The sequence below is a fragment of the Mytilus californianus genome, unplaced genomic scaffold (genome assembly GCF_021869535.1).
Source record: "Mytilus californianus isolate M0D057914Y unplaced genomic scaffold, xbMytCali1.0.p SCAF_7, whole genome shotgun sequence".
Taxonomy (NCBI): domain Eukaryota; kingdom Metazoa; phylum Mollusca; class Bivalvia; order Mytilida; family Mytilidae; genus Mytilus; species Mytilus californianus.
Window position 1 is genome coordinate 83,534,968 of NW_026262723.1, and position 26,559 is coordinate 83,561,526.

Genomic DNA, 26,559 nt, shown 5'->3' on the forward strand with positions numbered 1-26,559 from the left:
TTGTCTTGATTTTCTTTGGATGGTTTGTTTCAGTTGTTTAAATCTTTTATCATCAGTAGCATGGTTTGATTTCTTTTTCTTTTTATAAGCTCGGTCTCTTCGTCTCATAAGTTTTTTGATTTCCTGGGTTATCCATGGGTTTTTGTCCTTAGTCTTGCATACTTTGGAAGGTATATGCTGGTTAGTACTGCTTTCTAGGTCTTCTTTGAACATGTTCCAGAGTATATTGATGTTTGTCTTCTTGTTCAGGCTTTCTTTTTGAATTTTGATATAAAGCAAATTCATATCCTCTTTTATGCTGTCCCATTTAGCTCTTCTATACAGTTGGATTTTTCTTGGCTTTTGTTTGTTTGTCATTGGATTGGTGTTCATTTCTGCATACACAATATCATGGTCTGAAATTCCTGGAATGACATCAAGTCTCATCATTTTACTAGGACAGTTGGTTATAAGAAAGTTATTAAAAAAGTTAGTTTAAGAAAGTTATTAAAATTTTAAAAACTTTAACCACAGAGTGAATGTAATATTTCCCGGCAGAAAAACTAAGTCCATTTATAAGTAAAATACGGAAAAAATGGAATTTTATTTTTACAAAATTTACTTCTGGATACTATCTTATGATCATAAACAAGCTTCTGTCCAAGTTTGGTAGAAATCCAGGATAGTTTAAGAAAGTTATTAAAATTTCAAAAACTTTAACCACAGAGTGAATATTTGTGGACGCCGCCGACGACAACGACGACGACGACGACGACGACGCCGACGGAATGTAGGATCGCTATGTCTCGCTTTTTCGACTAAAGTCGAAGGCTCGACAAAAAGGAGTAAATCATGATAAAACCGTTGATGACGTCACGGTCACATGACAAAATTATGTCTATGAGCTGATATACAAAATACTTTCAGCCAATCAGAAGACGTGTTACATCCAAAATTAAATTATTTGGCAATCAAAACACATCTTCTTATTTTTATAATTAAGACATATTAATTAAAAGTTTTTTTTTACTAATTATAAACCTTATTGGTACGGTAATACAATTCAAACCAGAAAACTAACGGCCTAATTTATAGTAATCCAATTTATGAAAAACCGATATGACAGACAGTGGTGTAACAGCTTAACATAAGAACAAACCGTACAAATCAGTTGCAAATAGCTTAACTCAATAGATCAATAAGAAGCACAAAAACCTATCCCCCCCCCCCCCCTCGCCAAAAAAAAACAACTTACAATTAACACAAAACACCGATATAAGAGTTACTGAAAGCTAGTTCAAAGTCAATTACAACTTATTAATAAATCATGTAAGTTATCTCAGGCTAAAGCATCAATCAGTAAATATCCAACAGTTTTAGTGTAAAGACGTCATAAACAGTCTGAGAAACGCATGACCTTTTGCAATGCCAGAATATAAGTAAATAGCATATAGATGCCAACTTATATTATATAATTCAAAAACAAAATCAATGTAAGTACAGGTAAGAACAAAATTCAAAGTTTTAGTAAAATATTAAATTGATAACCTTTAAGAACAAATTTATTCAAAGCATTAATGAGCTTAGATGGATCGTATCTAAATTTGTGGGCTCTATAAATAATATCACCGTAAAATTAGAATGTGATATCCCATTTTTGATTTTAAAAAAACTACAGATACAACAAAACTTCCTTACCAAATCTTTGTATCTATGAAAATATTTAGTTAAAACAATTATTGATTTGTGATAACGTTATCCCTTCCTTATTAATTTACCAGCTATCATAAATTACGTTAATCAAAATATAAAACGCGACTACAAACACTGGCATAACGAACAAGTTAAGTAGGACTTCGTGACATTCTGAAACCGAAATTGTTGACAAAACGAAGATATTTGATTCTTAGGACGTAAAATATGTGTACATTTCAAAATTTGAAGCTGTTTTTGTAATTTATAATAAATTTTGGTCAAATCACCTTTTTTCCACAATCAATATATCTTTTATTAATTATACTTTTCTCATAAATATTATTGCCATACTTAAGATATTTAAGCTGCTGACAAAATGTTCATTCATTCGTGTCTTTTTTTGCTCCAATGCTGTCTACAATACTTCAGAAAACAATTTCATATAATAGGACTAAATATCAATACTTTGTTTGTGACACCGATGGCTTACTGTAGATATTATATTAGATTTTATCAAATGATATGTAACAACTAACAATTACTCTACTTTAGCCAGAGAGATGACCACCACTATTCCAAAAACTATGAAAGCTCTTGTGAAAACGAAAGAAGGTAGTTCTTTTGAATACAAGGATGTACCTGTTCCTGAGCCTAAAGATGACGAAGTCTTACTTAAAGTAGATGCAATTTCAGTTTGTGGATCCGACATATCTTTGTACATGTGGAATGAAGTTGCAAGAGTTATAGCCACGGTGCCGTTTATACCAGGACACGAATGTGCAGGAACAGTTGTTAAATGTGGACCAAAAGCCGACATCGCTGTAGGAACAAAAGTTGGAGTTGAGAACCACTACTTTTGTGGAAGTTGTTTCCAATGCAAGAATGATTGTCGTGAAATTTGTAAAAACATGGGACAGTTTGGACATGGCAAGAAAACGGAGCATGGTGCATGTTCAGAGTATACCATAGTCTCAGCGAAGTATTTGTATCAGCTTACGAGAAATTTAAGTAAGTGGAAAAAACACCCACTTATATCCTATATATTGACCCTTAGATTAAACGTTCTAAATATAGTCCATTTATATAGTAACAGTTGATAAAGTTTTTACATTTAAATCTCGCTGGCCTCTTGGTTGGCAAAATAGTATATTTTCGTGGCTAAAACTATTTAAAATACCTATAACAGTTACTATTGAAAATAAATCAGTTTAATTTAATAAAATAAAATCAAATAATTTTATTGGTGTAAATTCCAATACAGGAATGATACCAGCTGACATTTACAAAATACAAAAACAAAAATAAACAACAAAAAAAGACATATACAAAGACATTTTTTCTCAATGATAAGAGACGCATATTTTATAATATAACTACATTGCGTGGAGGTATTATTCATAATATGTGCTATCAAGCTATTACAATAAGCGTTAATACTATAACAGTTCTCAACAACATTATGTTTGCTTTATTAAAATAAATGTTCTTATCATGCATATCGCTTATTCCAGCTACACATACATTACATATGTCAGTAACATTACTTTTACTTTAATATGACTTTGAGGCACTTTACACACAAAGCTAGATTTCGTTTTATATCGACACACAATTTCAGAAAACAAAAGAACAATTCCGTAGTTCGTGAAATTGAAGTACATGAATACCAATACAAACATATTTTTAGATATCAACTGAGTTACTGCCGTCTGATAGTATTCAAATAATAAAAACCTTTTTTTTTTTTTCATAAAGTTGACAATTTTTACATCCACTTCATTTGTACTTTGGTGGATATATAGTTTTCTCATTGGCAATCATACCACATCTCCTTATTTTTATATTATACACTAAGTCTATAAAATATCTTGTCACTGAAGCACGCTGTGTTGAAGCATCGGGGTGGGGACCCTTAGTAATATCTGTTCATAACATAAATTCACGAATGCGTATATTTTAAGGACCATTCTGTTTTCCCAGATTAGCATTTCATATGCCTATGGTCTATCTTTATCGCTTTTCTTGTCAGTTTGGAATCATTAAAGACTTTACTTTTTGTTTAAGGTTTTTATGTGGGTTTGAGATGTATATTCTAGTATCCTGATCATGTGATGCAATTAATTATACATTGCTTACCGCCACTAGTAGACAATGGTTGTCTTTTGTATCAACTGTGAAAGGATAGATATAAGAAGATGTGGTATGAGTGCCAATGAGACAACTCTCCATCCAAGTCACAATTGGTAAAAGTAAACCATTATAGGTCAAAGTACGGCCTTCAACGCGGAGCATAGGCTCACACCGAACAGCAAGCTGTAAAGGGCCCTAAAAATGACTAATGTAAAACCATTCAAACAGGAAAACCAACAGTCTAATCTATATAAAAAACGAGAAACACTTATGAACCACATCAACAAACGACAACCACTGAACAACAGGTTCCTGTACAGAATGGCCCACATCAACAAACGACAACCACTGAACATCAGGTTCCTGTACAGAATGGCCAACATCAACAAACGACAACCACTGAACAACAGGTTCCTGTACAGAATGGCATTGGGATAATTTCTTCATTAATTAAAAGCTTTTATAAAACAAATAAATGTAGAGTAAATTATTAACCATATTTCAGACGCGGATCAAACAGCTATGCTAGAGCCGCTAGGTGTGGCACATAATGCCGTTGAGAGATTAGATGTTGCAGGTGAAGATGCTCTTATCATCGGGTGTGGACCAGTTGGATTGTTAGCTGGAATGGTGGCTAAAGCTGAAGGAGCTAAAAGGTGGTTTACTTAATTTATTCTATTGAACGAAAGATTGAACACGGTGTTTAAGGTTTATAGGAATTTCAGATTGATTTGCATTCCATTTGACATCAGTAAGAGATTGTTCACAACACCACCATACAACACACACAAACAACCCCTACCATAAAGAAAAACTCATATGCAAAACAAGGACAAGCAAATAAACAATTAACAAAACATAAGAACAGAAAGAATAGAAATAAAAACAAAACAAAAGAGGCAATTAAATTTTCCAATAAAAGTCTTGAATAAAAACTTTCTGAATTATTTTATAACAATGAGAATGAAATTTTCAGTTTGAATTCTTGGATTTTTTTCAAAATAATATACTGCTCGCGAAAAAAAAAAGAAACTGCATTTCTCAATATATTTCAAACATTAACTTTATATATTTGCAATTACGATAACTGAACAAGTTTATGTTTTTGAATGTTGCAAAGGTTGGCATTCATTCATTCATTCATATCTTTAATTCCTCACAAATGAGATTAAATGAACATGCAATTAGTGAATATAAGTAAATGTCATAATAACAAACAAAATATCAGTATGAAAGCAAAAGGAATAAGGTAGATACATAATAGATAAATGATTTGTTTATACAAGCAACATTAAAAGTATTTATGCAGTAACATATCATGTATTGGCACGCCTAATATCACTGTCTCAGAGATCGACTATATTCTGCTACACACTGGACAACAGTTTGAGAAACTGAACAGATTCATCCATGTTGGAAAAATGTGTCAGTGTCGACCGAGTAATACCGAGTAATATAACATTTGAAACAAGATTTCGTCGTCATACATGCTTAATTCACAGCAAAGCTGTACTGAACCTGTCTTTAACCCGATTTAACCAATTGTTTAACTGTATCCTATCAACTGCACTATAAACGATAGACTTTCAAATTGTTCCATCTTCAATATAACCATAGATGTATAAACCCATCTATGATATAACCAAGAAGGTAAATAACAAGTCCATACTGTTTTAAAATGTCAATGATATCAGTAATAAATCCATAGTGCTTCCTTTAAGTGTCTAAAAAGAATGTAAACAATCTGGTGAGGAATATTCTTTTAGAAAGAAAGGAAATGTCTAAGGTACACAGTTTTTGTAGGAATTTGAGTTTTCTTTTGTCAATTTATCCTTACAATGACTACATGACATCAATGAATAAATACAGACATGAATATATGTATACACAGAGCAAAAGATGTACACTGATTACAATTATACTGATTGTATTTAGCCAGGAGAGCACACATGGGAATTTATATATCTAATGAAGGTACACAGCTTTCTCAATTTAGATTTTTTGGTTAAATTCATAAGTTCCTTAATCGTCAATATATTTGGGCGAGATACATTCTTTTTCTCAATACATGTGTTTCTTTTTTCTGGCATATTTTTACTTCATAATATAATGAAACTCATCTCCAAGATCTTTTGAATTACACAATTTACAAGTTCGTCTATCTCTCTGAATATTTGTCCATCTCCCTATCTCAATAGCTAATTTATGGTTGATGGTTCTAAAGTTGCGTAAAGTGTAAATATCGCGAAATTCTCTCTCAAAGACAAAAGTATCCTTAAAAATTCGATAATTTAATGTCTTCGAACATGCTTGCACATTTGAAAACCAGTGCATGTTTGTTGAAACTGGATCTTGGGGTGATCTTCTGATGGTATTCTTTAACCAAATGTCACTTATATGTATGTTTGAGATAACCACACAGAAGATAATCCTGTTTCATTAAAAATAGATTCTGTATAATTTAACCAACTAAAATTTACATCATTTTCATTTGACAGCTTATGCAGTAGTTTATAAATGGTAGATGATAATTTAGTTGGTTAACCACATACTGCAACTGTGTTGCAAAGTCAAGCAGATAACATTCTGCTGTACACTATAGCCAAAAAATTTTTTTTAATAAGAACACACATCCTATACTGTATCTGCCGTACCGATAGCCAGTTATGTAGGATGTGATCACCACAAAGACATAATAATGTTTGGTTATGTCTACAGTGTCCGTTAGCAAAGTTCTGTGTATCATTAGACATCAGATCTCTGTGAGCAGATAGACGCTAATTTATTCGTGGCTGCGCAATCTAGTGAAAATTAGATCTCCGCACTTGCTCACTTTTTATTCTTGGATAATGGTCGCTCGTTAATTAGAGATTAAAAAAATGATTTTACACCATATTTAAAAAAAATACCCACACAGTTTTCCTTCAAATCAATATTTCACAACAATTGACACATTAAAACATGCATAGACATGCACACACCCTAAAAGTAAATATATGTTTAAGTAAATACAGACTCCCGGTGCCTCAGACGTTTCTAATTTATTGTGATCGCTTCCAAATTAAAGAATAGAACTGGTATTTTAATAGTATACATATATACGAGTACACAGCTCAACACGATGAAGAGCAGTGGACACATTTTCCTGGAAGTTACTCCAATAATTCCTGGAAGTGTTACTCCAATAATTCCTGGAAGTTACTCCAATAATTCCTGGAGTTACTCCAATAACTAATCCAATTAAAACGTTTTTACACCTGTAACTTTGCCTTAAAATTTGTTGGTAAATAACTTATTGTATGATTTAACTACAGGCTAATTGGAGCAGATATTGACCCGAACAGACTCGAGCTAGCCAAGAAAGTGGGATTTGACGTAACAGTCAATACCAAAGAAAAAGACCTGAAAGAGGTAAGACATAATTACCTATATGATATTGTGAGTTTTTAACTATATGATATTGTGAGTTTTTAACTATATGATATTGTGAGCTTAAATCAGTCTCAAATGCTTTATATCTTTGTCTAGATCTCAGTCTTAGAATTATTTTGGAACCTTTTTTCATTGTGTTCTTAACAGTGAATTTGCTTAGCTGAAACCACCTTACTTTTTACAGTTTGTTATGGAATTTACAGAAGGTGATGGTTTTGGACGTGTTTGTGAATGTTCCGGAGCCCCTGTAATGGTTAATGCTAGCTTTTCTTTACTAAGGAAGGGTGGAACGATGGTTATGGTCGGACTACCTAAACAACCACTGCATGTAGAGAATGTTCTACAGGATATTGGTGAGCTATGTTGTGGAGACAGTTAGCAAAATGACACCTACTCCGAAAATAATGAGTCGCTTCATTTTATAAAGTGTGTAATTGTAATAAAGATTGTATATCTGCCCAAGTTGACCTTAGATTGGTTTGGTTCTTTCAGCCCTTTTAAAGGGTTTGATGTCCTAAAACCATTTATATTTGTGAGTTTTTAAACTTTTGTTGTCCTCGATCGCATTTGATTATGGTTATGAGCAAAGAAAGCAATAAACCCTTACCTGTCCTTCCCTCAATACATGAATGTATGACTTAAACAATTTAAGAGGACTCTTTACAGTAACTGAATGACTTCTCAAATTTTCTAGAATATATACTGCCAAGAAAATCTTAAGTTGATTATTTTAGCATACTTATCGCAACCAAAATTAATAAAAACAGTAAGTTGCATATATAACTACGTCTTTTGATCTCTGGTGGATAGTGGTATCATTGGCAATCATACCACTTCTTCTTTGTTTTATGTAAGAATCAAACAATCATAGCTATTTTTTAAGGAAAGATAATATATGATTTGTTCTGAATGTATCATAATTATTGATTTCGTTGTAGTATTCAAGGCTTTAACTCTAAGAACTGTACACGGCAGACGTATATTTCACACATGGAGGAACACTGAAGCTCTCGTTGCGGACGGCAAAGTCGATGTAAACGCACTGATCTCACACAGATTCCCAATGTCGAAGTTTGAAGATGCATTCCAAGTATTGTTTAGTGGAAAAGGTTGCAAAATTGTGTTGTATCCAAGTGAATAATTGAATAAATTAAAGAATTATATATAAAGGTGTAAACTTTTAGAAAATTAATAAAATATGTTGAAATATCTTGTGTATTTACAGAGGAATCCAGAATTTAACAGACCCAATATTCAAGTGTCTTCTCAAACCTGTGGTAGTTTTTGTTACATCGACCTTTAACCTGCTGACCCAAAAACAAGTTTAATTTCTTGTTCTTTTCAAAGGGGCATTTACAAGCTATTAAAGGTTGATGTAAGTTGGACATAGATTCAAAAGATATTATATTTTGGAAACAAAATGTTGTCATTATTTCGGTCTTTCAGTTGCTGCTGTGACTTTGACCCTCGACAAAGTAACTTGATATCAAAAGGTGCCTGTATCTACCCAAGGCGTATTATCCACAAACGTATCAGTTAAAATCTTATTAATTGCCGCGAAAAGGGCACTTTTTCCCAAGTTTCAGACATTGACCTTTGACCTACTGAAAAAAAAATAATCAAAAGATGGTCTTGTTCTTTCTTCGGGTCTTTTTCTTAGCTAAGTTTGGTGGAGGTTTGACATATGGTTCAAAATATATTATTCGGAAAAATGCAATTTCAGTATATCTATTGCTACTCTGACCTTAAATAGGAATCTTGTTCATCCCATGAGGCACTCTCAAACTAATTTTGGTAAAAGTTGGACAAATGGCTCAAAAGATTACTGGAAACCGGCAACATTTTGTCCAAATTTTAGTGTTGTTGGTTTCAGATCCATTCCTTTAGTAAGAACTTTTGTCAGAGGCTTTCAAAGATATTCTTACAATTTTATCCAAAGATAGATGTTGTCTCGCTAGCAATCATTCCACATCTTCCTAATTTTTTTTATAAAGCTTTAATATCTAAAAGGTGACATTTTTGTATCATCTCCAGAAGCGACATGTACCGCGGTACAAATGTGGCAGTATGTATGACATAATATCCCTTTGCTGTGAGGTAATGTAAACCCGCCTGGTTACCTCAATGCAGACCAATGTGCATAATCGCCATGAAAAAAGGATGACCCATTTTGCCATCATAGGTTAAAGTGTCAACTAACAGAAAACCGACTACGCCACTGATGCAAATTTTATTTACCGGTACTCCAATTTTAATTTAAAAATCCACTGAATTAAAAATTCTATACTTTTATCAGGATTTTAAACTTTTTCAATCAAGGAATAGTCTTTTTTTTTTGCGTGTCAATTCATACTGGCATCCACAGAAACACAGTTGTATACCAAGAGGCAAACAAAGATCAAGTTTATCAATGTGATATAACATACACGGATTTTAGACCTATCATAAGAGAAAATTATTAGAATTGGGAGCAAACTTTCTACTAATAAATTACATGCAATTAAACCTGAAATTGTAAACACTTTGAATGATTTAACTAATAGAAAAAAGTGTGTTATTTCTAGGTGTCGAATCGAACACACTAAAATAACATCAAGTACACAGTTAGTATAAAAATAAGGAGATGTGGTATGATTGTCAATAAGACACATATCCACCAAAGTTCAAATGAAGTGGATGTAAGGAATTATAGTCAACCGAATGGCCTTCAACAATGAGAAAAACCCATACCGTATATTTGGCTTTAAAGGGCCCGACAAGAAAAATGTGAAACAATTCAATTGAGAAAACTAACCGCTTAATTTATAACAAAACAATTTACGAAAAACAAATATGACCGACAAAAACCCACGACAACCACTGAATTACAGGTTCATGACTTGTGACAGGCACATAAAAAATGTGGCGGTGTGAAACATGTTTGGAGGCGCCAACCCTTCCCTAACCTGGGGGCAGTGGTGTAACGGCACAACACGAAAACAAATTTTACAAAACAATAAACATAAAACAACAACAATCCATGACCACTCAATTACAGGCTCCTAACTTGGGACATACACGTTTTATTTTTAACAAAAAAGCTGAAACGCGCATTTATTTGGCCCCAAACTGTGTTGATTCTAGTGCCAGTGTAAGTCTTATGTAGGAAGGATTTGCTTACCCTTCCGGAGCACCTAAGATCACTGCTGGTTTTTGATAGAGTTGCTCAGTCATTAGTTATCCATGTTGTGTTTTGTGTACTGTTGTTTGTGGTTTGTCGTTTTATTGACATGGCATTGTCAGTTTGTTTTCGACTTACGAGTTTGAATATCCCTTTGGTATCTATCTCCTCTCTTTTACTGCCTATTTTGACATAATAAAGACGCTTGGATTTTTACCAAAAGTTCAGATTGATACATTCCCTGACAGATAACTTCTAGTGATTTCAATTGAATGCTACAAAGAAAATACGATATTATAAAGATGCGAAACGAAATATGCTATAGAAAGTATGTTACATTGTTTTTTTTACACTATTTTGCAGTTATATTATTCATGCCATTAATTAAATCATTTGCAAAGGATTAATTCTTAGCTAAAATTGGTGACTGAAAACAACTTGAAACGTTCCTTTTATTTCTTGTCCATTCATAAGGACAAATAATTAAGTAAATAGTTCTGTTTTGTCATTAATTTGTGAAATTGTGCAGAAAAATATGTATAATTTGCCATGTAATGGTGCAGAAGAGATTGAAATGGCCATAGTTGATAACATCTACGCCACTGGTGTTTGGTTGGTCTCAATAGCAATCATACCACATTTTATGTTTTATAAAGCCGCAGTTTATTTTCTAAAGTGTGATGGTTTGGTCTCACCTCCAGGAGCGACATTGTCCCTGTGCTGTTAGTTAATTTAAACTCACCAGGTCACCTAGATACAGATCGAGCTGTTAGAGCAAACTTTAACAAACTCTATGTGCATAATCGCCATCAAAACTGTTTGATTTTGATTCCTGAAGCTCTAAACCTTGACAACGCTAAAGACGCCGATGAAAATGTATTCACTCCAAATTTTTAATTAAAAACACACTGACTTAAAAATTCTATACTATTCAGGAGTTTACATATTCTCAATCAAGGAATAGTTTTTGTTTTGGGTGTCAATTCATACTGGCATCCACAGAAAGTAAACCAGGAGGCAAAATGATACCCATTGTCGCGAAACAGTGCTGTGACGCGACTTTTAATAAGAAATAAGCAATCAATCAGATCAATATTACTTAGTTCGTCATTTCAGCCATTGAAGCAAATGTAAAGAAAAAGAGAAGTAAAATAAGGTATCCCGTCTGCTGTCTGTATTATCTTCCAGAAATTTATTTCCGGAACAGTTATTGTACTTTCCAGGAATAGATGATAATAGTAGGGATATGCTGCATTCGTCACAACGGTTTTAAATAATAAAATTGAGAATGGAAATGGGGAATTTGTCAAAGAGACAACAACCCGACCAAAGAGCAGACAACAGCCGAAGGCCACCAATGGGTCTTCAATGCAGCGAGAAAATCCCGCACCCGGAGGTGGTCCTCAGCTGGCCCCTAACTAAAATTGTCTGCTAGTTCAGTGAAAATGGACGTCACACTAAACTCCAAAACATATAAATGAACTAAAATTAAAAAACATACTAGACTAACAAAGGCCAGAGGCTCCTGAATTGGGACAGGCGCAAAAATGCGGCGGGGTTAAACATGTTTTGTGAGATCTCAATCCTCCCCCTATACCTCTAGCCAATGTAGAATAAAGAAACACATAGCAATACGCACAGTTAAACTCAGTTCAAAAGAAGTCCGAGTCCGATGTCAGAATAGGTAACAAAAGAAACTAAGCAAATTGACAATGATACATAAATGAACAAAGGACTACTAGCAGTTACTGACATGCCAGCTCCAGACCTCAATTAAACTGATTGAAAGATTATGTCTTCATCATATGAAAATCAAGTACAATAAATAAGTATGCATAATAACCACAAAACCACAAAAGCGTCCGACAAGTTACTAGTATGCAACAATTTAAATTCAAAGAAAAACACAATTTGTCAATTATTAAAAATACTTTAAAGACATACACCATACCAATGTACACCTAAATCTGTTCATACTATCTATCTTCTATTGTATAAACAAGATGTATCATTTATGATATTTGTACCTTTTGTTTGGATTTATGTCCGTCTATAAAATATAGAAAATTATAACATTGTTATTACAACTGGGAAGTTAACAAGCGGGACAAACGCATAATTTACACAATATTGCTTATTTATGACCAACCTCTATGGGACCTCTCACCTTTCTTTTTTTTATTTAAATCCAAGTTCAGTCTTTCATCCGTGTGACAGTGGGGATTCGTTAGCGTTATGCAGTATGAATTGTAAAGTAAATATATATAAATTGCATAATTTAAAATACTGCTTTCACGTAGGACAAGTCTAACCCACAGGAAACGCTTTACCTGTTTTCCTAAAGGATATTGACATCCAATTATGAGTTTACCTAGAGGGGTCGTAAGAAATGAAGATTATTTAGGACTTAAAAGCGAACTTCTCCGGAATAACAAACTATTTGTGGATCCTGATTTCTCACCTAGTACATCATCACTTACATTCTCTGGCTTTCAGCCTCGGATTTCAGGAATACGGAGCGTTATTTGGAAACGTCCCAGGGTGAGTAGCATTTGTTGACATTGTCTTGCTAAATCTTATGAACAGGTGATGAACTAAATGTATATGGTTTTATTTGTCAATATTATAGTTATCGAAACTTTACGGGATATTGCACTATATAAAATTAGTTTATTCTCATGTATATATACTAGTAATCAATATCTATATATATCAACATTGGTAGATTTAAACCTTGGAAGCCTTAAAGAGATTGTAATCAATAATTCGCCGGTGACATATGAGTTTTTTTATGAATCGTTTCAGTAAATTTCTTCCTCGTTTTATAATGGTTCAATTGTTAATTTCCGAAATGAAATCGTTATAATATATAATGAACGGAAACAAAAATAAGGAAACTTTATACTTTTGTAAGTTTCCATAACAAAATTGCAGCAAACATTGTACTTTCTATGGTGGCTTTGCTATCAGATTTTACATTGCAAAAATTTAATTATTGATATGTGTCATTGACAAATAAAAATATTATAACTATATATCAGATGAAACGAAAAACTGGTTTCGTCTATGATAAACCAGTAATAGTATGGATGTCTCAATGTAGAATCTGCTCAAAGTAGAACTTACATGTAAATGATAACAAAACAAAACAAAAACTACATTCTACCAGACAATAATTGCTGCCTTGTGCCAGATTTAAGTCTAATTCAATAGCCAGATGTACAGATCGACAGACGTTTAAATAATTAATTTGTATTGCACCTGAACTAAAGATTTTTTTTTCAGGTTTTTCAGACATTAATTTTCAATATAAAAGTGAGGTTATAACAAACAAACCAGCATAAATTTTCTTTATTGTCAAACCTATTTTCTATTCATTTTTATTCGAATGTTACCGATTTTCGTTGATTTCGTGGCTATAGGAAACACGAATGAAATGTTCAAATAACTTTAGATTGTCTGTAGTTTGCATACTAACATTTTCAAAACCACTAAATCAAATATCCACGAAAATACATTTTTCCCCATTCCACGAATATACATTTTTTCCCCAATCCACGAAAATACAATTTTTCCCCAATCCACGAAAATACATTTTTTTCCCAATCCACGAAAATTGGTAATAACGAAAATAAATGAATCCACGGTATTGCTTTAATTAATGCCAAAAAACAACGCGTTGGAAATACAACCTCTTAGGAGGTAGCTAGAATATACACATAAAGCACTCTACCTTCCTTACAAAATCGACATCCGATTTCTTTTTATTTTTTTATCTGTTGAAGAATCCAGACATCCATGGGTCACACACTATAATACCATTGTGTATTTTGCTGATTGGTTTATTGATTGTTGAATATTTGAAGTCCAGTGACAATTATTTCATGCATTTTCAGGACGAGTGGTTTCTTGAAAATAGCATTTTTTTTTACTTCGACATTTGTAATCTATGCATATTCAGACGGTACATCTATAAGATATATATAAATATAGCCAGGAAAAAAATAACTTTTTATTGTTTTGTATCAAAAGAGCTACATACCAAGTTTATGTTTTATGTCACACCTTTCAATAGGATGTTAAGGTATACAAATAAAGGTCACGTTATCTATTGATCTTTTTGATTTTCGTTTACTATAAAGCAAAATGTATATTATACAAATCATTAACATTCTTTGCAAGTCCTTTGTTTTTTAAGTCCATATTTTTCAAAAAAATATTTTTTAAAATGTCGACGTTATTGCCGACTATGCACATCACAAATTGTGACGCAAAAATAGACTTTGCCGCCCACATGTAATGCGGCGTTCACACATTGCCGATTATGGCTCCCGTTTGAGATCAGATAGCGCTAAGACACGAAAAGTTTAAAAATCGGATCACTATCCTCATTGATCTGGAATGTCCTAACATTGTCTTAACGAAGTCGTATAGGTTCGTAACAGTTTCGTACGGATCGGATATGGTCCGGAGAGGTCGGCCAAGCACACCGAGAGGTAGGTGCGTCCCGTAACATTCGGGGAAACTCAGCCGATTTTGTCTAGTCGGAAAACAATCTTAACTATATCGTGACAGATTCTGATGTATCGTATTGAAATCGTAACCACGTTCTGTGTTTTCTGGACGTTGTCCTCTGGAACGTGCGTGATCTGGAGAAATTTGTCATTGCTGTCATTTTGCCGATTGAGTCCAGATTGCATCCAGATCTTGCTGAATGCGAACCGTCTCTGCCGAAACCGTTGCGGAAAAATCACGTTATTGATACGAAATTCGACAATGATACCCACGTCAGAGTCCCGACACTGAATTACAGAACACAATACGACTGAGTCCAGATAAAGCCGTGTGCAATGCAGTACAGCAGGCTGTGGTAGGATTGCATTCCGACAGTACCTGATCATCCCGAATATGGCGACAGTTTTCTAACGGATATTTTCCGTCAGCGTCGGTTCACTGTCTGGTCACTGTCTGATGATCTCTGTCGGATCACATTCGGTAAAATCGGGACGCTGTCGGGTCAGATTCGGTCGTTTTGTACCATGCAAAAGATACAAATCGGATTAGAATCGGATTAGAATCGGATTGAGAACGGGATAATCGGGACAAATTCGGTTGGAAACGGCTGGATTTGGACGCTTCCTGAACAATATCTGATTGTTGTCGTGATTCAATAAATGTTTTTACAAATTATAATTAAAGTCTGAATTTCCTGCCACGATTCACAGGATCTTGATCAGACTTTTGACAAATTTTAATCGGGAATGGTCCTGTCAAGGACGGCAGTAAAAATCGTGAATGTGTGACCCCAGCTTAACTGCAAAATGTCATGAAAATGTCAACGTCATATTTAAATAACATTTTTATTATTTTTTTAAATATAATTGCTGATGTTGTCATTAAGTCCCAAAAACGGAGATTTTATTATTGTTCTTCCTACTAATATTATTTCATTATCATATTAGTAAAAAAAGACCAATCGTCCAGATGATGAATCGAATGGTGACCCCCACTTCAAAATTATTAGATATATCTGTCTCATGAATCTAAGTGACAAATTACTACTGTCGTAGATTTATTGTCATATTTACTATTTCACACTTTCATGAAATATTATTTTTATCACCAGTTTTTATTGCCGAGGGATCTTCTGAGACAAAATGATGAATATGCGATTGTGTTAATGAGGATGCTAGTAAACTGTGTATGGTTTCTAATACATGTGATTTAATTAAACTCTAGGGTCACATCAATTTGTAGAAAGACAGCCTTATCTTGTACTGAATCTTCTAGCACAACGCAGAAGCCTTTTTATTAGAATTCAGATTCAAAATGCTAACCAAATAAGCTATAGACCAACATGCAATATAGATTGGTTCAATCGAATTAATATATAGATCTCTGATTTCGTTATCTTATATTTACGAACAGGCGAGTTAATATAGGTCATAGTTTTAATCAGATTGAAGTTGGTTCAGAAATCCACAAACGAGTTTTTCTACATATGTCGTGTCGACTTCAATGTGAAATTAAGTCAACTATGGTCGTACTTAGGTTGGGCAGTCGGAATTCAAGCTTCAATTTTGTCTTTTACTTCAAAGTAGGCGGTCGAAACAGTTTTCATTCAATAAAAAGTGAATGGTTTCTGTATGTTTGAAACAAAACAAAGTATCTCTTCTCTCACCGAAGGTGGTTTACCGTAAACTGTATGACACTACCATGTTTTGAACTTCGTTCAGACACCACTGAACGTTAAGGGCATACGATACAGTTTTGATCCCACGGTGAATTTTTGACTTCTGTAATAACATCTGTAAGTTCATCTCTACAGAAATGTGCTTTGAATTTGTGTAACACTTCTTTGGAAATGATTCATTTATTCACATTTTCATGATTGTAGTAAAAAAAAACGACATTTTTTGCTGTAAATTTATCAAACTTAAAAAAAATTTCATCGGTGATTTGTTTATAAATATTGGCACAAATAATCTTCATACATAATCAAGCCAAATGTCATTTTTAAAAAGAAGGGTCCATGAACTCGTTTTGAAGTTAAATCAGTCTGAATAATAAAAATAGTCGAAAAATACATCTTTCCCCGATATGTCACAGTTTAACGTCGGGAAAAAATAACATTTTATGTTAGCAACATCATTACCTCCCCTTTTTAACTGTATCGTATGCCCTCGCGTATGCCCTTAAAGCCCAATTCAATGTCTTGTCGAACCTGGGTTATTGTGGTGCTGATTTTAGTGCATATTTAGTGAGCTGCGCGTATAATCAACAACAGATGTTTGAACCTATGTATAATACTTTTTATCAACTTAGTTATGATTTTGACCTTATATGTCGGGACTATGATGGCAATAAACCATATATCAACTCTTATATGTTACGCTGGGGACTTTACTGAAACTAAGGAACAGCTTACGAAAGGCAGTATGATGATACAACTTTTGTTCACACTCAAATAAAGAAAACATAGGTTTTTTTTTCAGGTTTCTGGATCTTCATATGAATGTTTTTATAATTCAGTGTTATAATAAGAAGGAAGACTTGTTCATTGTTTCCTTATTTAGTCTGATGGAACTAATTTATAAAACACGGACGTCCTTTCCGTCTTGAAATTAATGCCTGACAACACAAAGGTCCAAATTCAAATCAATCATATATATGCACACACGATTGCTCGTATCTTTTGGAATTTTGGGTCCTCAATGCTCTTCAACTTTGTACTTGTTTGGCTTTATAACTATTTTGATCTGAGCGTCACTGATGAGTTTTATGTAGACGAAACGCGCGTCTGGCGTATTAAATTATAATCCTGGTACCTTTGATAACTATTTACACCACTGGGTCGATGCCGCTGCTGGTGGACGTTTCGTCCTCGAGGGTATCACCAGCCCAGTAGTCAGCACTTCGGTGTTGACATGAATATCAATTATATGGTCATTTTTATAAATTTCCTGTTACAAAACTTTGAATTTTTCGGAAAACTAAGGATTTTCTTATCCCAGGAATAGATTACCTTAGCCGTATTTGGCACAACTTTTTGGAATTTTGGGTCCTCAATGCTCTTCAACTTTGTACTTGATTGGATTTATAACTATTTTGATCTGAGCGTCACTGATGAGTCTTATGTAGACGAAACGCGCGTCTGGTGTATTAAATAATAATCCTGGTACCTTTGATAACTATTATAGGATCAGTAAAACAGAGACACATATATAGTACTTAAAGTCGGTCATCATTTCATTCCCTTGACCCTTGAACACTAGAAACCGATTCCATTGGGTGTTTGGTCAAGTTTTTAACAAAGGAAGACAAACGATAGCCATACAACTTAAACTAAGTAACATGAGCCTAACAAACACTTGCCACTTCCCCAATATTAAAAACAGATTTATCATATATATACTAGTATGAAGATTCAGCCATATGTATTGATTGATTGATTGTTGCTTGTTTAACGTCAGTGGCAAATATTTCATGTATATTTTAGAAGGTTCTGGAGAAAAACTATAACTAATACACATTAGAATGCACTGATAGGGACGAAAAGCAAAGAATTTAGTTATGTTCCTTTTACAATAATATTCCGTTTGTTTTCTTGGTATAGCAAAGTCTACTTCGTGTACAACCATACATTATTTTATCATTTTTACTAAAGATGCGTATCAATGCGTGATATGCTTATTTTTTTGTAGCATACTTTGAATTGCTTAGGCTTTGTTCTATATATGTCACAGTAGGTCTCAGAAGATTAAGCATTGTAAGCACTGCTTGCAAAGTAGCTAAGCTCATAAGGGCATAGATTAAGGTCGTGTTATGAGGGTCGTAATGGGGGTACCTTCATGACGAACAACGGTAAAAAATCCTACCAAATGACGTTAACGGTAATTTTTGGTGCATGACGAAAAAATGTACATTTTCTTTATGACGATAAAAAAAAAATCGACTGATTTTGACGAATCACGTTAATTTTTTTCCAAAAATAACGGTAACGGATAATTATTTAAGACCTTTGACGAATCACGTTAATTTTTTTCCAAAAATAACGGTAACGGATAATTATTTAAGACCTCTGACGAATCACGATAGGGATATTTTGACGAATCACGATAAAATTTTAACCGATTTGACGCTAACGATAGCTGAAAATGACCGTTTGACGCATACAATGCTTTATTCTTTGATTCGCATAGTATACATTTCCTTCCAGGACCTGGTTGTCAACCCTAGATTCGTAAAAGCCGGACTTTCAAGGCATGATTTATACCAAGGAGTTTTAGGTGAGTCAGATAGAGATGGTTTGAAACAAATGGTATTTACATTAGTTTTACTAATGGTTAGTGAAACAAAGATGATATATTATACTTGATTAGGAAAGGGATGTTACTTTTACAACCAATTATGTGAAGAAAAAGAACCTGGTTCACAATACTATCCTTCATCTGCTTTGTTTTATTAACAGTGCTATGTTGTTAAGTTTGTAGTCACACACCCTATAACCAGCTATCCTACAACAGAAAGAATAGTACCCGTGTTCCCGATTGCCAATTAGAACCATTGCTTTTTTAGCTCACCTGGCCGAAAGGCCAAGTGAGCTTATCTCATCACTTGGCGTCCGTCTCCGTCGTCGTCGTCCGTCGTCGCCGTCGTTAACTTTTACAAAAATCTTCTTCTCTGAAACTACTGGGCCAAATTTAACCAAACTTGGCCATAATAATTATTGGGGTATTTAGTTTTAAAAATGTGTCCGATGACCCCGCCAGCCAACCAAGATGGCTGACATGGCTAAAAATAGAAGATATGGGTAAAATGCAAGTTTTGCCTATTATTTTGAAAACCAATATAAATAGAGAAAATCTGACACGAACAAAAATATTCCTAATGTTGAGCTCTACCTATTGTTTATTCACGTCAAAACTGTCAAACGACTTCTTATAGGAGTTATTGCCCTTAAAAGATGAAGTTTACCATTTTTAAAAATTGTTGCCTATTATCTCGAAAATTATAATAGATAAACAGAAACTTTAAATAGCAAAAATGATCAGCAAGACAAGATCTACAAATAAGCCTATTGGCCGAAATCTTAAGTCGACTCGTTATTTCCCTTTGAGGATAATTTTTAACATTTTTTTGCATTTTTTGCCTATTATCTTGAAAACAATAATAGATAAATAGAAACTTTAGAAAGGAAAATTATCTGCAGGATAAGATCTACAAATATGTCAACATGACTGAAATTGTCAGTTATCTTTTAATAGAGTTATTCCCCTTCAATGATGATTTTTACTAAAAAGTGGCTATTGTTGAAGATGCAGGTCTTAAGAGCCTTTAGTTTCTATAGTGTATGCAGATTTTTGACTGGCGTTCCGATAGCCATTGAATCCGGTTGTACAATGCGGCTGGTTTTGATCTGTTTTGATACCTGTTACATCTGCAGTACCGATAACCGATAATAATATTGTGTGCAAACCTGTGTCCATATTCACAGTTACATTTTCATTGACCATTGACCTGTACAACTACTCACGAAATCGTTTTAAAGTAAAGATGTTAGGAAATGATACCACGAGGACATTATTTATATAATAAGGAGATGTGGTATGATTGCCAATAAGACGACTACTATCCACCAGAGATTGTTTGATTGAATAATCGCTTAACGTCCAGTGGCAAATATGTCATGCATCTACATATTTTCCCATAGTAGATCAAGAAATATAAAATAACAGATATTTAATTGAAGTGAAATCACTATAAAGTTTGTACTAGAGAAGAAAGTTAAGTAGGCATTGAATATTAAAGCGTATTAATCATCATGCAGTTAATGTTATATATATGTATATATGTCAAATTTCCTAATTGAGAAACGTGATACAACATCAAACACCGCTCGAGCTGAGCCATAAATGTGATGCTGTGTTAGACTATATAATTACATGGTTGAGATCGTACACCTAAGCAGTCATATATTTCAGACTGGAGTAATGATGATGATGATGATGATGAGATGTTGATGAAATGATGATGATGATGATGATGATGATGAGATTTTGATGGTATGATGATGATGATGATGTGATAATGATGTAGATCTATGATGATGATATAGGCTATCCTTTCATAGACGTCTTCTTTGATTTATTATGTTGTTGGGCTGTTGTCTCTTTCGTTAGATACTTTACAGTCCTTTATTCACAAAATAAGTTTTTTTTTTCTTTCCGTTTATATTTTCTTTCACAAGCTATTTATATGTTGAAATATTTCAGGAAACTGTTGGTTCATAGCAGGGGCAGCTGTGGTTTCTACTATACCTAAATTATTGTTTAGATGTGTACCAACAGACCAGGACTTTGACAAAGACTATGCAGGTATGTTTAGATGTGTACTAATAGACCAAGACTTTGACAAAGACAATGTAGGTATGTTTAGATGTCTACCAATAGACCAAGACTTTGCCAAGACTATGCAGGTATGTTTAGATGTGTATCAATAGATCAAGACTTTGACAAAGACTATGCAGTTATGTTTAGATGTGTACCAATAGACCAAGATGTTGACAAAGACTATGCAGGTATGTTTAGATGTGTACTAATAGACCAAGACTTTGACAAAGACAATGTAGGTATGTTTAGATGTCTACCAATAGACCAAGACTTTGCCAAGACTATGCAGGTATTTTTAGATGTGTATCAATAGATCAAGACTTTGACAAAGACTATGCAGTTATGTTTAGATGCGTACCAATAGACCAAGATGTTGACATAGACTATGCAGGTATGTTTAGATGTGTACCAACAGATCAAGACTTTGACATAGACTATGCAGGTATGTTTAGATGTGTACCAACAGATCAAGACTTTGACAAAGACAATGCAGGTATGTTTAGATGTGTACCAACAGATCAAGACTTTGACAAAGACTATGCAGGTATGTTTAGATGTGTACCAACAGATCAAGATGTTGACAAAGACTACTGGTATTTATGATTTTTAAATAGATGTCATTGCATAAAATGTAAGAAACATACTGGAATTAACAGCAAGGATTAAACAAAGGGAATTTCATAAATTTAAGAAATGTACAGAAAGGATTAGCAGGTATTGAAATGGGAAAACTTGAGCTGACTGGTTTACTGGAAGACCCTTTAGGAAAATTCTGTTCTGTCCTGACTTTTTTCTGCTGGAGCCTTAATGAAAAGTTTATGATATTATGACCTGACTGCATATATTTCTGATGGAACCCATGTGGAATAAGTTTCATGATCGAAATCATCTATTGATCCCTTATAGGAGTTATTGCCCTTGAAAGATGATTTTTACAATTTTTTTTAGTTTTTTGCAGAAACTATCATAGATAGAGTGAAACTTTACATGGCAAAAATTGTTCAGCAAAGTAAGACCTACAAATGAATCGACATGACTGAAATTGTCAATTAAACCCTTATAGGAATTAATACCCTTGCAAGACAATTTTTTGTTTTTGTTTGCAGGAACTATGACAGATAGAAACTTCAACAACAAAAATGTTCAGCAAAGTTAGACCTACAGACTGAAAATGTTAATTGACACCTTATAGTTTTCCCCTTCAAAGACTATTCTTACCATTGTTTTTGTTTTTTGAAGAAACTATGATAAAAACTTTAAATAACAAAAATGTTCAGAAAAGTAATAACTACAAATAAGTCAAGACCTACAAATAAGACATGACCGAAATCGTCAATTGATCCCTGATAGGAGTTATTGCCCTTGAAAGAAGATTTTTACCCATTTTTTTAGTTTTTAGCAGAAACTATGATAGATACAGAGAATCTTTAAAATCCAATATTGATCAGCAAAGTAAGACCTACAAATAGTCAAATAACCAACATTGTCAATTAACTCCTTATATTAAAGAGTTATTGCCCTTAAAAGATATTTTTTTCCATTTTTTTTTGGTTTTTTGAATAAACTATTATAGATAGAGAGAAAATTTAAATGGCATGTTCAAACATGCATTAATATACATTAAATAGAAAAATAATCATTGATGCAAGATCTTCACATAAAATTCCAGGTGAGGGATTCAGGCTCTTAGGAGCCTCTAGTTTAGTACATGGACACCTTTTTCTTCCTATATAGTTTTAGCAAATTGATGACATTGATGCAATTATGATCAACAATCAAAGAAAAGTGTCCCGTTATAAAAATGATGCAGGAAAATGTCCTTTTCTTTCCTTCCAAATTTAGATAATAACATAACTATTTTTTACAGGTTTATTTCATTTTAACTTTTGGTGGTATGGTAAATGGGTGGAGGTCATCATTGATGATTTGCTACCAACAGATGGCATGCAGCTGATATATGCCAGAAACAGGAGTGATCCAGATGAATTTTGGCCAGCCCTCCTAGAGAAAGCTTATGCTAAGTATGTTACTTTGTGTAATGTGATATATCAAGTTGTAAGTTGTTATGGTCAAATTGCTTTTACTTTTTACAGGGTAACAGATACAGAACTATAGATTTTTGTAGAACTGTGATAATGTTTTTTTTTTTAAATTATTTTTGCTTGTTTTATTTATGAATTGGAGGTAGGGTCCTCTTCCTCACTGATAATACTTATATTTACACTTTGTATAGTGTTTCTTGCTCTCTTACATATACCAGGGGTATACTATTGCTTCACATTTTGTAGATTGCGAGGTAATTATGAAGCATTAGATGGTGGAAAATTACAGGATGCCATAGTAGATATGACTGGTTCAATATCAGAATATATCGACCTGAAAGACAAATCAAAGATACCAAATAATTTATATGATCTAGTATGGAAAAGTTATCAGATGAATTCCTTGATGGGTGCTAGTATTCATGTAAGTTATTGGCAAAATTTAAATTAGATGAATATTTTTTAACACTCCAGAAATTGCTGATACATACATTTATAAATTGAAGCAATGATTGTTTTACTCCCCAATAGCTAGCATTGTATCTTTTAAAGATAATCAATGAACTTTGACTGAAAAGTAGATAATTTTGTTGAATAGAAATGTTCTTTATTGTTTATTTGTCAATAATTAATCAGATACATGTATGCTTAATAGATAACTTTACGGAGGAGTTTCGGTGACAGATGTTTGTGTGCCTACATTTTTAATTCACATTGTCTACATGATTTTTAAGTGTTCTAACTGTTTGAGTTCAATTTGAACAGTAAGCATTGATTTATATTTTTACTGGATGTAGATATGTGGTAATAGTATCACTATAAACAGTCCATCATGTCCCAACTCTGGCTTTAATGTGAGTATAGTCACATACTCAATACCCACATATATATGTAACTTTAACCTGAACCATAACCTACTAGTTCCTATAAAGAGAAAGATGACTGTACAAAATACATATGAAATGGTGGCTGGGATATTTTGTAGTTGCCAGAAAATTCCAAAACACCAGAAGTTGAGATGACCAATGGTTTGTTCATGGGACATGCTTACAGCATAACAGGAATTGCTTCGGTATGTTTATAGAGATTTTTTGATAATTAGGTCCGAGTACACAGTTATTTCGTAGTGCATTTCTTTTAGACAATAAATGAAAATAAAAAAAATCCCACCTGCGCTTTCTCAATAATATTTTTACAGTGTGTTGTACTACTTTTGGGACAAATTATATCAAAATTATAGAAAACTTCATCGGCTCTAACTCAAAATATGGACAATTCTATGTTAAGGGGGTCTTGAAATCTTTTGACAGCTTCCGAAGTGCTAATTTTTAACCTTTTTCAGCTGGACCAAATCACTACTTTACTTTACAATTCATGACCCAAATTATTTTACAGTGTAATTTCATCCCCCTACTTGCTATTTGAGGCATAAAACATGAAGGAATACATTTGGAAGGGGTACTAAAAAAATTGGCAAGCAACACACTGTCCACACTAGGGACTTTATTCGTGGACAACGAAAATCAAAGGACGATAACTGTGTACTCGGACCTAATAGGATAGAAAAATTTGATCAATCTTAATAAAACTTGGTATGACTAAAGCTTAATAAATTATGAGACTGCTGACAAAGTTTCATGGCAATAGGATATATATTATAGACAATATGATAAATTCTATATTCAACTTCGCGTGTTAAATTTTGACGTTTAAATTGAAAAATTTCAACTATCGACATTTGGGGCTTTAAAAATTAAAATATTGCAAAACATTACATTTTAAAGGGCTTTATATATGACATATTATGTATTTAAAGCAATAGAATACTCATTTGATTTATCAGACTTATCACAATTATTTAAAAGTCAAATTTATATGAGCCTGTGCCAAAAAATGGAGGTTTTCCAATGAAGGGGGGCCTTACATGAAGATGTATTATTTTCCAGCAATTTTAAATTTGTGGAGTTTTTTGGTTATAAATAATCCTTACATATGTATTAAATGTACTTTAAATGGAAAGAAAAATTACAAATAGCATACCATATTAGTATAAAAGGGTCTTAAGCCAAGTAAGACTGAAAATAATTTAGGGTCAATTTAGGCCGTAGCACATATTTACATTTAAAAATGCATACTGAAGCTATAGGAAATAAAAATTTGTGTCTCTTTTATAATTTCTATACTCAGGTTACATGATACAATAAATCTGAGAATAAAGGGACTCTTGCATTCTACTTTTTTTGCAGACAGTATGGTCTGATACAAAGATTTTTCACTTTTTAGTGAAAAACTCGCATGCAATTTTAGCCTCAGCAGGCTTATATTTGAACCACTTGCTATTTAACATAAGAAAAGAAAGATACTATGTGAAATGAAACAGGTACAAAAGACATTGTGAAGTGCTTTTAATACAAATTTAGTGAAATCTTTATTATGGACTTCAACTTTTATGTACCTAGGTCCTCACATTTAACTTGATCCAAACAGGCCGTTACACGAGGGTCATTTATACAACACATTTTGCACATATTGTCTGAGATAATCTTATTTTCTGTAGATTCAGAGTTCACAAATGAGTAATACAACTGGGTTAAAGCATAGAAACACAAATATTGACACAGGAAAACCTGTCACATAGAAAGTCAGAATGCCATTTATGCATCAAAATTGAAAAAGCTTTGAAATGCTTATTTTGACCATATAATGCCAAAATGGGTAATTTTTGCAGAATTTCTATCAAATAAAAGTTTAAATCCTTTAGTTTCATGCTATCTGACAAATTGACACCATTAAATCATTCAGGGAAGTTGCCAAAGTACAGATTCTATATTTACTGATTTCGCCTCTTAGGTCCGAGTACACAGTTATTTCGTAGTGCATTTCTTTTAGACAATAAATGAAAATAAAAAAAATCCCACCTGCGCTTTCTCAATAATATTTTTACAGTGTGTTGTACTACTTTTGGGACAAATTATATCAAAATTATAGAAAACTTCATCGGCTCTAACTCAAAATATGGACAATTCTATGTTAAGGGGGTCTTGAAATCTTTTGACAGCTTCCGAAGTGCTAATTTTTAACCTTTTTCAGCTGGACCAAATCACTACTTTACTTTACAATTCATGACCCAAATTATTTTACAGTGTAATTTCATCCCCCTACTTGCTATTTGAGGCATAAAACATGAAGGAATACATTTGGAAGGGGTACTAAAAAAATTGGCAAGCAA

The 26,559-nt window shown here is 33.2% G+C and overlaps 2 protein-coding genes across 6 annotated transcripts in view; both read left to right on the plus strand.

Annotated features, from left to right (window-relative positions):
• Window positions 1-2,133: 2,133 nt before the first annotated feature.
• LOC127708264 (L-threonine 3-dehydrogenase-like) lies at window positions 2,134-8,446 on the plus strand. Of its 2 annotated transcripts, XM_052213103.1 has the most exons (5): window positions 2,136-2,682; window positions 4,310-4,460; window positions 7,119-7,215; window positions 7,421-7,589; window positions 8,175-8,446. In XM_052213103.1, the coding sequence occupies exons 1-5, from the start codon at window positions 2,235-2,237 to the stop codon at window positions 8,375-8,377; spliced, it is 1,068 nt and encodes a 355-aa protein (XP_052069063.1). In that variant the 5' UTR covers window positions 2,136-2,234; the 3' UTR covers window positions 8,378-8,446. The 2 variants fall into 2 exon arrangements, with proteins under 2 accessions (XP_052069064.1, XP_052069063.1); XM_052213104.1 differs by lacking the exon at window positions 7,421-7,589 and having other exon boundaries at window positions 2,134-2,682; window positions 8,175-8,279.
• Window positions 8,447-12,583: 4,137 nt separating this feature from the next.
• The window catches only part of LOC127707756 (calpain-B-like), a 43,077-nt gene continuing 29,101 nt past the window's right edge, over window positions 12,584-26,559 (plus strand). For 2 of the 4 annotated variants that reach the window (XM_052212515.1, XM_052212516.1), the window contains exons 1-6: window positions 12,584-12,937; window positions 19,116-19,185; window positions 21,172-21,273; window positions 23,156-23,309; window positions 23,577-23,754; window positions 24,316-24,402. In XM_052212515.1, coding sequence (XP_052068475.1) covers window positions 12,758-12,937; window positions 19,116-19,185; window positions 21,172-21,273; window positions 23,156-23,309; window positions 23,577-23,754; window positions 24,316-24,402 — 771 coding nt within the window. In that variant the 5' untranslated portion in view covers window positions 12,584-12,757. Of the gene's footprint in view, window positions 12,938-19,115; window positions 19,186-21,171; window positions 21,274-21,464; window positions 21,477-21,816; window positions 21,833-23,155; window positions 23,310-23,576; window positions 23,755-24,315; window positions 24,403-26,559 lie in introns of those variants that run through there. The other 2 variants (XM_052212518.1, XM_052212517.1) reach the window with 2 other exon arrangements.

Coding starts and splice junctions, on each gene's coding strand:
- LOC127708264 (XM_052213103.1), top strand. CDS start 2,235: ATGACCACCACTATTCCAAAAACTATGAAAGCTCTTGTGAAAACGAAA. Junction 4,461..7,118: donor AAAGCTGAAGGAGCTAAAAG/GTGGTTTACTTA, acceptor ATTTAACTACAG/GCTAATTGGAGCAGATATTG. Junction 7,590..8,174: donor GAATGTTCTACAGGATATTG/GTGAGCTATGTT, acceptor ATTTCGTTGTAG/TATTCAAGGCTTTAACTCTA.